Source organism: Fonsecaea multimorphosa (assembly GCF_000836435.1).
Source record: "Fonsecaea multimorphosa CBS 102226 unplaced genomic scaffold supercont1.32, whole genome shotgun sequence".
Lineage (NCBI taxonomy): Eukaryota > Fungi > Ascomycota > Eurotiomycetes > Chaetothyriales > Herpotrichiellaceae > Fonsecaea > Fonsecaea multimorphosa.
The window spans coordinates 19,708-31,416 of NW_015971666.1; the positions used below are offsets into that span (position 1 = coordinate 19,708).

An 11,709-nucleotide genomic window follows, 5' to 3' on the forward strand; every position below is an offset into this window, starting at 1 on the left:
CTTGGTTCTCGATGTTCCAGCGGGACCCTTCCTTTCACGCTCCCAACGCCACGCGCACCGGCAGTTCACCCCTCGTGCGCCGCTCGTGGACTACACCTGTACCCCCTTAAAAGTTAACGGGCATCAAAGTGGGCTCAAATTCTGTGGTTCCCTCCTCCCCCAATCTATACTTGTCCTTGCTTAGAAGTCTTGACGATCTGGCCCCAAATTTCGCTGCTTGCCGATCGACAGATCAGTGGGAAAAGGCGCATGGCTATCGCGAGACCACGGTCGCGCCCTCGAAAACTTCGAGTTCCTTTTGCCCGTTGGCAGTACTCTCTACCTCTGTTCTAGCGACAATTTCGGCTGACCTGACTGAGAAAGTGGCGACCACTCGCTTCGCATCAATTCGCCATTCCCCAGTGGTCCATTAGGCCAAGGTCGGACATTTACCTGTCTCCATTCCTGCATCTCGCTTCTGTCGTTGCAGTAACCTGTCGAAACAGCACTTTGATCGAGGTGTTCTTGAGTCGAGAGGGTGTCTCTTTCTTTGTTTGTTTGTTATGGATTGAGGGTCCTGAGCGCTGCTGTTGCTTCTGGATCCGGGTTCGGAAAGTGGCGGGCATGTCTCGTCACAACGAGAGAACTCGGGTCTGAGTAGAAAGGGAAGACAAAAGCCACTCTCTCGGATCTCCTGCGATGCCTGGCAACTGTCGATGCGACTGAGACGATGGACGAGTCATTGCCCGTCTTCGGATCGACGTCGGTCGCCCCCTCAGGACCATTTACTGCCGCTCATGAGCTGGATCGAACACCACATCCAAGGGCTGCGTCGTCGCAGCATCTTGGCACAGGACTATTCACATCAGGACAAACTACGATGTCGTCGTTCTATAGTCCTCACGACATGGGGCCCCTCTCTCCGAGTGAGGGAGTGTCTCGAGCGGGGGACAACTTGAGACCGGGCAGTGGAGCGGCGAGCACCCCATCTCCTGGTCAGATTTCTGCCATGATGATGCACAACCCAAAAAGAGCCTACAGACAAAGAAGAAAAGACCCGAGCTGCGATGCATGCCGGGAGCGCAAGGTCAAGGTTAGTCGGGAACAGAACCACTCCTGCTGTGATTGCGCTGATGAATGATCAAGTGTGATGCGACCGAGACATCGAGCTGTACAGAGTGTTCGAGTCGCAATGTTCGTTGCCAATTTACCAAAGACACAAACCGACGGATGTCCTCTATCAAGTGAGCCAAGTCTGTTCCAGATCTCACACGGCGCTGTCTAACCATCCCAGGCTCGTACAAGACCTGGAGCGACAATTAATGGAAGCCCGGCAGCAGCTCGAGCGATATCATTCAGTTGAGCGAAATGCTGATCTCTCCGCTGACCTTCGTCCCGAAACTGCCTCCTCGGCCTTTACTGAGTTCCCGTCTATCGGCAAATCGCCACGGAGGATGTTGAAAGCAAGAGCACCTCAGGACCTCACAAGTGCCAGGACGCAGTTGAACGATATTGGTCGCGGTTTGTTGAAACCTCCAGTTACGGGCGTCCAACCTCGATCACACACTACGCACACACGAATTTCGGACCTACAGGGCTTGCCTTCGCAGCCCGTTGCAGAAAATTTACTACACTATTATCACGAATACATTCACCGTCTTTTCCCCGTCCTATACTGGCCCAAGTTTCAGCGAAACTTTGCAGCAGCGATGGAAAGAGGCAACGTGCAATCACTGCCGACAGATTGGATTGCGACTCTATATGCCGTCCTCGCATGCGGCGCTCTTGCGACAAAAGACCGTGGCCGGGTCCCAGAGGCGCAGGAATACCTGACAAGGGCAATATCCACCATCAATTTCTGGGAAGATGACGTGTCTACAAATCAGGCAATCGTGGCGTTTCTCGCTAGCTTTGCGCTGATAGAGATGAACCGGAAATCTGCCAGTTGGATCTGGCTAGGCTCTGCGATCCGCATTGTCCAGGATCTAGGTTTACATGTACAGGGGGGTCAATGGTCGCCGATTGAGGGCGAAATGCGCAAGCGCATATGGTACTCGTTCTACGTCTGGGATCGGTAAGTCTCGAGTCTGGATGCCACCAATCTTTTTTTTCCAGCTAACAGGGACAGCGTGCTTGCTCTGGAACTCGGAAAGCCGATGCTCATAAACGACGATGAGTGCGATACCGAGTACCCCGAAGTCCTCGACGAAGAGCGCCTGATGTCCGACCATTTGCACACTCCTCTGGCTCCTAAGTTACTACTGGCGCATGTGCACATAGCACGGCTTATGGCGCCGCTGGCAAAAACCTTTCGTTCTCTGTGCATCACCAGTGAGGCGCTGGCCAAATTCGAGGGTCACCTGGGTGAATGTCTGCTCTTGTTTCCCCGGCCACTACAACTCTCTTCGACGGCTCCCCTGGACCCATGTATCATGGCCCCGCTTATCTCTTTCCAAAATACACGAATAATGCTCCATCGCCATAATTTGTCTCCATCGTGCTCTTCAGAGCAGAGAGCTCAAGCCATTGAGCAGTGTCTTCATGCTTCTCGCGATACCGCAAGCATCCTCTCAAGGTGCATGATCCCACATGTTCAGTCGCATGAGTGGGAGCAGCGGTTTGTCCTCTCTACGACCACGATGCTTTGCACCCATTTATGGCGGTGCATGCTCTTCCTGTTGTTTCGACAAGTTTATGACGGGTTTTTTCTCCTTCTGAGAGCGGCTGCTGCAATCAATGACGCTCGAAGCATCAACATATGCTGCGGCAGACACCTGTCCTTTTTCCTACGGTGTTTGATTGAGAGAATCGAGCAGCCGAGCAACATTGACATCGACCACGACGAGGAGTTGCTAGTTTACCTGTCTGCGGATCTTCAAGCCAGTACAAATAGCTGGGTCTGGGGCAACGCCGAGACGGGCACCCATCTCAGTCGCCGTCAAAAGCACGGCAGACCAAGGCACCAATTCATTGAACATGATCCACATTCCTCAGGGGCCCAGTCGCCGTCGTGGGACAATATGTTGTCTGAGGAAGAGCAACACGACTGGGGCGGCTGGCAGCACATTGAGCAATCAGCCAGATATCTCCAGCAGCTTTCGGAGAGGCAACACTATCAACAGAACCAAATACATCCCGCGCCTCCCTCCTTACCTATATCACCAATACCTAACGGACCAGGCCCAGGCCCAGGACCATCAGGGCCAGCACTGGCACCGCTCAGCACCCCGACCGAAACGAACCCAGACCCGACCCGAGCACGAATGAACCTTGCGAACATCATATAGTCAAAAGGTCGCGCACGCATGCACGTACACAACAACGCGTCAAGAGTTGAATGGGTTTTCCTGTTGGAAAAATATGATGAATTTTGACGTTACAGAGAATATGACAAAATGTGCCTTTGTCTAGTTGAGATCTTGTACATGCTGTACATCCAGCCCCTTTCTTATGGATTACTATCGAAGATACCCAGCAATCATTTTGCAATACACCACATAAAAAAAAAGAAAGACCGACGTCTGCCGCGACGATACGCATAACTTAGCCATGTATCTTTGTTTGGTGGGGATTTCTTTCAAGATTCTTTTGCCGCCGTTTCCCTCTTTTTGACCTCTTCTGCGCCCCTGTGCGAGAAGGCGAGCAACCTACCTCGTACCCAACGAGTAGCCACTGAACAAAGCTTAGAGGTAGGGCTTTCACTCCCTTCCCCCGCGCTTTCTCCCTTCCCATCTCCTTTGTGTTTGTCGTATTCGATCTACCAAAAGGCGAACGGGACTAGCGTAGGGTATCTATCCATGACTAGAAACAGGCTGGGTGGAGGCAAAGTTCCAAACCTAAGTGGGAGGCTCGTGGGTACCCAAGAAAAACAAACAAAGGTAAACAAACAGTACCAGTACCAGTTCTAGTCCCGGTCCCAGTCCCAGTAACAATAGTAGCAGCAGGACGTACCGAACGACAAGAACGACTCGGAAGAAACCCACTTACAATACATGCACGAGGTACCACCAGGCATCATACGAAACCTTTGATTCTTGGTGAAATAATTCACATGCTTTTTCTATTTCGTCTCTTTCCTCAACACTGAACTACGATCTGTGTATGCTGATCTAAAAGTCCAAGTTGTCCTTTTTTGGTCCTATATGGGGGACTTTTGCTCTGATCTTACGACATTAGACTTCATCGGTCTACTTGACCATGCAGACAGAGGAGCAGTAGCCCAGTGATGGCCCATTGGCGCGAGAGATTATACACACCACGAGTTGGGCTTGAACTAGCTTTACTTGGTTACACAGCATTCTCTCAAGGAGCAACAAGCCTCAAAAGGAAATGACCCAAGGTCAGTCGAGCAGATCAAACCCCATGGCCCTCCTGCCTGCGTCGCCGCCCAAAAGGCCCTTCTCGCCCGTGTACAGGTGGAAGTTCTTCTCGGCGGGACCGCGGCGGAAATCCTCGGGCGGGATACCGTTGAGCATGTCCTGCAGCTGGCGCTTGATGTACCGCTTGTTCTCGTTGGTGCTGGGCGTGGCGGCGATGTAGGCCACGCTGGCCTCGTGGTCGCCGTTGTGCTCCACCTCGACCGCGTGGCACATGTCGGCGTGCCACCACACCGTGTCGCCCGGTTCCATGCGAGGGATGCCCACCATGCATTCGCGCAGGCGCAGGTGCGGGTGCGACGACGGACTCAGCAGTTGGCTGTCGTCCCTGAAGGTGCCCGGGAACCAGGGACTCTCGGCGTCGAAGGTCCACTTGGTGGCGTCCATGATGTCCTCCTCTTTCTCGGACGTTGGTGGTTGGAAGAACGGCCGCAGCAGCAGGTACGCGATCGTCCATTTGACATTTGGGTACAGCATCAGGCTGCCCTCCCCGAGCCCAGCCGAGGTCAGCGCCGTCCAGCCCTGGAAGCTCCGAAAGACCCGCGAATGCGCGCTGCCGGGGAAGATGGCCTGGTTGGCCGTCTTGCGGGCGGTCAAGTCGTAGTTGTCCATGGACTCGGGGTTGCCTGAGAACACGGCCGCATAGACGGACTGGTACGTGGGGTCGGCCCAGCGACACAGACTGCCTGCGTCGATATGGGGCCCGAGACCGCGAAACGGGATCCCCGGAGGTCGGATGCGCACCGCGTCTGCGTACGACAACGGCGCTGGAGAATAAGTTCCATCCTTGTCATGCCACCAGGAGTTGAGCTCCTCGCTGAGTCTCAGCTGGTTGGGGTGTGATCGTGCGGCTATTTGCGTGGGCGAATAGTACAAGTTGAGGATGAATGGCGTCTCCACGGGCCAGCCTGGAGATAAGGTCAGACACAGACACAAAGGTATTACTATCACTTCATGATGTTTGCGCATATGGGACATACGTACCCTTAATCTGCGACCGATTAGCAGCAACATACTCCTTCAGATCCGTGAACCATTTGTCTGCTTCCTCCCGGCTAAAGACATTGCGGACGACAAAGCACCCGACGTCTTTCAGGCCCTGCTTCTTCTCGGGCGTCAGGCTGAACACCTCGTCGAATTGGATCTCAGGGATGACGGCGGTGCCGTGCTCGGCGATGCGGTCAGTCACTGATTTCAGCTCCTTGCAGACCTTGAGCCAGCTCTGAACAATGTTGTCCTTGCCGTACTTGTCCACGATGGCTTTCTTGTATCCGACCAGGTCGTCGCCTGGCTCTGCCTTGGCAGCTGTGAACTCGGGCCAGTCTGGCCAGCTCAGTAGTCTTCCTGGCATTTTTGCGACTTTGGTTTAGGGATTTTTTTTGGTTGCGCCGCCGCACGTAATGATCTCTTCCCTTCTCTCCTGTGTTGAAGACCCCGAGGATTAATAGTTCAAGATGCCCACTGGATCAGGACGCAGCATGCTCTCACACGGACATCTACGCTGTAAGGTTTGCAGACAGGGTTCAGCATTCACTTGAAATTGCGGGATACAGTCTCTCCCAGAGCACCAGGGCGACACCACACCTGCACTTGGTGAATGCGAAACTCTCGAGAGCCAGTGGAGGCGGAAATCTTCGCTCACAAACCTGGGCTCATCAAGCGGGAGACTGTGCTGCCATATCCGTCCCTCGATGCTTTCAGGACGGATATTACCGTGCCACACCTCCACATCATTCGAGCAAAACGGCAAGCCGAGGGCCAGCCTACCAGCCTCGTCCCGTATCAGGAGGGCTTGGAGTCGCTTCTCCAGATAACGCGAACCCAAATGGCACAAGACCCTAGGGGCTAGGACCAGAGTCGCGGAGCTCGTTGTTTGGAAGAGATTCGCCGCTCTATCCGTCCCACGCTGGCGGACACCTCCACATCTACATAGAAGGTTTTGCGATAAGGGGCGGTACTGCACCTGGTCTGGCTGGTGCGAAGAAGCGAGCCATGTGTCGTCCCTGTTCCAGACGATGTTCTAATGTAGATATATATAATGGAGCGGGATCTCGGTCGAGAGAGGTTTTGAAAGACACATCAAAGTCGGTCTCGTGGATATTTTTGTTCAGACTAGCGACCGATTGCGCAAACAAAGGCTTGATATCAAAGTCACAATGTCGCCAATGCCTTGGGAGCTCCCGGCATTGGTGCCAGGGCGGTCGTGGCTTGCTTGCACCATCTTGGTCCTCACATCTTGTGTGACTTCCACTGTAAGTACATATCTGTGTTCTGGTTCCGGTGCGGTTGCGCAGGTTGGATCGATCATAATTTTGACACAAGCGGCCTTGCAGACTCTAGGCTTTGATGGCTCCATGATGAACGGTCTCAACATCCTCCCCTCGTACACAGATTATTTCACTCTTACCACAGCCACTCTGGCGCTCAACACGGCCTCAGTATGGATGGGCAGCGCCATAGCAGGTATCGGATACGCCAAAGTCCCCGACTGGATTGGTCGTAAATGGGCTCTGTTCTTTGGTGCCGTCTCCACCATCATCGGCGTTGTCCTCCAGACTGCGGCGCAGAATATCGCCATGTTTGTGATCGCGAGGATCATCATCGGCTTCGGAACCGGCGCCTCGTCTATCGCCGCGCCAGTGTATCTGTCAGAGACCGTGCCCGTGAAGCTTCGAGCTGTTTCGCTGGCCCTTCTGTATGACTTTTGGTATGTTGGTAAGTCATCGCTCGCCCTCGCCTCTTGCAAGTGACTGGATGGATGGGTAACTGACAAACAAATAGGCGGTCTGATCGCTGCTGGTGTCACCTATGGCACCGCAAAGATGGATTCCACCTGGGCCTGGCGTCTTCCGTCGGCCCTGCAAGGCCTCTTCAGCGTTCTCTGCATCGTCCTCATCCCATTCACCCCAGAGTCTCCTCGATGGCTTCAAGATCAGGGACGCAGCGAAGAAGCCCTCCTGGCATTGGCGCAGACTCATTCGAACGGAAATATCAATGACGCGGCTGTGGCTGTTCAGTTCCGCCAGATCACGGATACCCTGGCGTTCGAGAAGTCGTTCGAGAGACCTTCTTTCGTCAAGCAGTTCGCCAACAGTGCATCCACGCGCAGACGCATATTTTTGGTCTGCACCGTTGCTGTCTTCTCCATGCTCTCCGGGAACAATATCATTTCCTATTATTTCGGAACCATGCTCACGCAGGCGGGAGTGACGAACTCAACCACGCAGCTGGAGATCAACATCATCCTCAACGCATGGTGTCTCGTCGTTTCACTCGTGGGCACCGCCATGGCAGACAAATTGGGCCGCAAGGCTCTCGCTGCTATCTCCACGGCGTTGTTGACCATCTTCATCTTCCTCGTGGGCGCGTTGACGAAAGTCTATGGAGACTCGACGAACAACTCCGGCATCTACGGGACCGTGGCCACGATCTTCCTCTTCCAAGGAGCGTACAGTTTCGGCTGGACGCCGCTTACTGTCTTATACCCACCGGAGGTCCTCAACTATGGCCTGCGCTCGCTCGGCATGGGTGTTTATACCTTCCTCGTAAATGGGGTGGGATTGATGGTGACATTCGCTTTCCCCTTTGCGCTTGAAGCTATCGGCTGGAAGACGTATATGATCAACGGTGCCTGGGACGTTCTTGAACTGGTTGTGGTCTTGGTATTCTGGGTCGAGACCAGTGGGCGCACATTGGAGGAGATTGATGAGAATCTCGACGGCGAGGTCCACAGCGAGGCGCCCAAGCTGAGAGCAATCATGGGTGTGGCGCCAGAAGACCGGGAGGGAATCGTGGATGCCTTGGCCTTGGGAAAGGACAAGAAGATGGAGATACTGGGCGAGGTGACAGAGGTGGCCAAGGAGTAGATGCGCGGGTCAGCCTTTCACCCCTGTCGATGTAGTCGTGATTGTGGTCATAGTCGGCAATCTTGCATCTCATTTCTCAGATCCACCCTCGTGAGTTTTCTCGTCTGTTGATCCAATCCGCAATCTAGCACAGTGTCTTTGTCATATCGAGGCCTCCAGCCATGTTGCACGATGCTACAGACGCAGAAATCCTAGCGTCCACGTAAATGCCCGCCAGAATATCGTGCCGCTAAGTATCACTCGGAGAAGTCTGGAGCCATGTACTATCCGCGTCATCGTGTAAAGATTGAGCACAGTCCCCTGGAAGAATCTCCTTGTGATCCTGGAGTGCTGCTGTGTAGACAAGTTCAATCGACATAGTTAGTGGCATTCGTCTGTTAGGCCTTGCAGGGGCGGACGCGGAGGTCAGAGGCAATCGCAAGAGGTTCGTTGGCCAGTCACTGATGTTGCGTTGAAGGACGCCATCTAACACGCCATACGACAAAAAGGATGGAATCCCGTTGTCCTTGACGGACTCTGGCGGAGGATCACGTTCCTCAGGACGAGGGGGATGAGGCGGCTGCCGTGGATATCGCGAGGCAATTTCTTCAATTGCCGTTCTATGTCATCCTCTTCGAGGTCTTCCTGAGCGAGATTGTTTCGTTGGCCCATTCGGCCTCTGTCTCTTCTGTTTGAAAGGTGATACACTGATCCTACAATATAGCTCCTATTATACTAAATCTATTGGGAAGGTTAGGCCAGTGATACTACACCTCTCGTTACCACCTTATCTTTTCAACTCTAGTACCTAGGTAGTTTACTAGATGTTCTCTACTTTTAATATCTTTACTTTAATTTATCTCACTTTACCTACTGATCTAGTAGCGCACCTCACCTATAAGTGAGATGAATATGAGGTCAGGAAGAGATTTCTTAGATTAATGACTGAACTCATATCTAGGGGTGAATTTCTAGGCACTGACTAGGCAGAGTAGAAATTTGCAGCCGTAGCTAGATACTACGCAGGTATAAATATAGTCTTCCTCCTCTGTCAACTCTCCCTCCTCTTCTTCACCATCCAGCGTCCCAGGGCCTCCCCCCTGTGGACACCTTGCGCTCTGTCGCTCTCAGGATAGACATGGAATCCTCCATCCAGATCCGCCTGGCGTGGAAGTGGGCACCAAGATCATAGCTCGGAGTCATCAGTGTCGGAAGCGTCCACCTCCATATCATCATCGTCCATGTGCTGTCTTGCATATGGGCTCTTTCTTCTCAACCTTGTTCCAAACCTCTCGAGCACAAAGGGAATGGGCACCAGCAATATCGCAAGGCATCCCAGTATGGTTCCTGCCCAGTTGTAGCCTTCGTTCTCAAACAACTGGGTGCCAAACAATGGAAAACCGGCACCGGCCAGATTTCTAATGAGTCCAACACCGGCCAGGGCCGAGGCGGAGAACACCATATAACTGTCCTCGATGTACATATACGTCATGAGGATCAACGTGTAAAAGGACCATCCGAACACTACAGTGGCAAGAATCGGAACCATCCAGTGAATATTGTATGTCGGCACCGAGGTCCAGCCAAACCAGAACAGGGAGATGGGAAACAAGACCGCGGCGATTTTGGCCAGTTGAAGGCGTGCTTCGGGGATGTTTTTGAAGCGCTTGTCGTCTTTGTTGACGTCAGGGTCGTCACGACTTGGTTCTTCTGGATCTCGGGGATGTGAATGGATGGCTTTTTGGTAATGTTGCTCTTGCCAGATGTTAACAACAGGACCCAGCGTTATGCCGACGACGAGGCCCAGGAAGCACAAGCCCACCCCGATGACTCCGAAGCCATAGCCGTGCTTGCCGAAAACCAAGTTGAATGCGTCGTTGAACAGGAATGACAGACCATAGAGATACCCGTTATACAACGCGGCAAAGATGATGATGGCCTCTGTAGCCAGAAACCGGAAGGGCCGAGACAGAGTGACTCGAAACAGCTGTGTCAGAGACTTGCGCCTCATCTCCTCCGGGACGGTGACATTGCTCGAGTTTCGCTCTCGTCTCAGGCGACTCGCCCTCCTTCTCAACAAGACGGAATGTCTCGTCTCGTTCCCGAAGACGACCAGGACAACAACCATAATCAGCCATAGCCCGCCACAGATGCCCAACAGTGCCCAGAAGACATCTCTCCACCCTCTGGTCTGCGCGACGAAGGCGAGCAAGAAATACCCGGATGGCGAACCACACACGGCAGCCCAGAGGAACACACTCATGGCAGGTCCAACCTTGTGCCGCGGCCACAGGTCCGCTATCGTCCCGCCGAAGTTCGCTATGGTCACGCTGGCGCAGAGGCCGGAGAAAAAGCGGAGGACGAGGAAGCCGCCAAGGTTATCGACGAGCGCGGTGCCCAGGAGAAAGAGCAGATACGTCCCGTACGGCAAGACATAAAGTGGCGTCCGGCCATAATACTCAGACAAGGGCGCCAGACTCATGGGGCCAAATGCCAATCCCAAGACGTAGAGGGAGAGGCCCAGGACGCCGACCTCGGTGCTGACATGGAAGTGCTTGGTGAATTTTTCGCTGGCAGGTGAAAAGCCAGAAGCGCCCCACGAGACGGTCAAGTCGATGAGCGTGATGCTGGCCACGATGGTCCATTTTCGCCAGACAGGCCAGTTTCGAGGATCGGCCGGGTCGCCAGGTGGGAAGGTGACGACGGTCTTTGATCCGGTGTTGGGCGTGGGTGTGAGCGTGTCGGTCGTCGAGGCTTGTCGTGAGGTTTCTGCCCGGTCAAGGCTAGAGGGTGCCATTGCGCCGGCGAGGCTGAAGCTGGTCCCGTGCTACTCTGTGCTCTATGGTAGACAAAAAGAAACCACCAAATCGTACCGTCCTACATGAGTATCAGTATCGAAATGGTACAATTCGCAGAGATGTATCATGGGTCAAAGGAGAAAAGGATCTGGTATTTCATCATGTCACCATTGAAGATCAAAGAGTCGTGCTTTTGCATCCGATTCGTTCAAGCCGATGATCATATCGAGATGAAATACGGAGCACAAATGACGTCCTAGCTCCTCAGGCGATCGAATCGGCGAATTTGACGAGACCCTCCCAAGGGACTCAGTAGGTAGTTATAGTGTCTTTCAACCCTCCGAGTGACTCAGTAAGATCATACTTTCCTCATAATGTCACGAAGATAGTGTAGGCGTCCCTCTCCTCGAACCTACCACGCCTACCTCCGGGGGCGCTAGAGGCGCCAACCAGCCATGAATATTTTGCGTTATATACTCGACCGACGACCGCCTACACTATCTATGTTCAATCGACGAACCCCGCGTGTACGGCCAAGTCTGTAACTGGAGAACTGACGAATGCGCTCATTGATCCGCTCGCGGACTTCTGCATTGACAACTTTTGAAGTTTATATTGAGGCCGGGACTGCAGGAAGTCGTGGTTTATTGATGGGCGGGCAGGTGTAGCGAGGTGTTGCTCGTGCTGGACAAATGCTTCTCTTGTGGTCAG

The 11,709-nt window shown here is 53.5% G+C and overlaps 4 protein-coding genes across 4 annotated transcripts; 2 read left to right on the top strand and 2 right to left on the bottom strand.

The window, feature by feature from the left end:
* Nucleotides 1-709: 709 nt before the first annotated feature.
* Nucleotides 710-3,266, top strand: Z520_10671 (uncharacterized protein; the record flags this gene model as incomplete). The annotated part of the gene is made up of 4 exons (XM_016781163.1): nucleotides 710-1,072; nucleotides 1,126-1,223; nucleotides 1,274-2,053; nucleotides 2,108-3,266. 4 exons carry the CDS (start codon nucleotides 710-712, stop codon nucleotides 3,264-3,266), a joined length of 2,400 nt encoding a protein of 799 aa, XP_016627616.1.
* Nucleotides 3,267-4,319: 1,053 nt separating this feature from the next.
* On the bottom strand, nucleotides 4,320-5,706 carry Z520_10672 (uncharacterized protein; the record flags this gene model as incomplete). The annotated part of the gene is made up of 2 exons (XM_016781164.1): nucleotides 4,320-5,263; nucleotides 5,340-5,706. 2 exons carry the CDS (start codon nucleotides 5,704-5,706, stop codon nucleotides 4,320-4,322), a joined length of 1,311 nt encoding a protein of 436 aa, XP_016627617.1.
* An 805-nt stretch (nucleotides 5,707-6,511) lies between these two features.
* Z520_10673 (uncharacterized protein) lies at nucleotides 6,512-8,221 on the top strand (the record flags this gene model as incomplete). The annotated part of the gene is made up of 3 exons (XM_016781165.1): nucleotides 6,512-6,607; nucleotides 6,689-7,070; nucleotides 7,137-8,221. 3 exons carry the CDS (start codon nucleotides 6,512-6,514, stop codon nucleotides 8,219-8,221), a joined length of 1,563 nt encoding a protein of 520 aa, XP_016627618.1.
* A 1,165-nt stretch (nucleotides 8,222-9,386) lies between these two features.
* Z520_10674 (uncharacterized protein) lies at nucleotides 9,387-10,997 on the bottom strand (the record flags this gene model as incomplete). The annotated part of the gene is made up of 1 exon (XM_016781166.1): nucleotides 9,387-10,997. One exon carries the CDS (start codon nucleotides 10,995-10,997, stop codon nucleotides 9,387-9,389), a length of 1,611 nt encoding a protein of 536 aa, XP_016627619.1.
* Nucleotides 10,998-11,709: the final 712 nt, after the last annotated feature.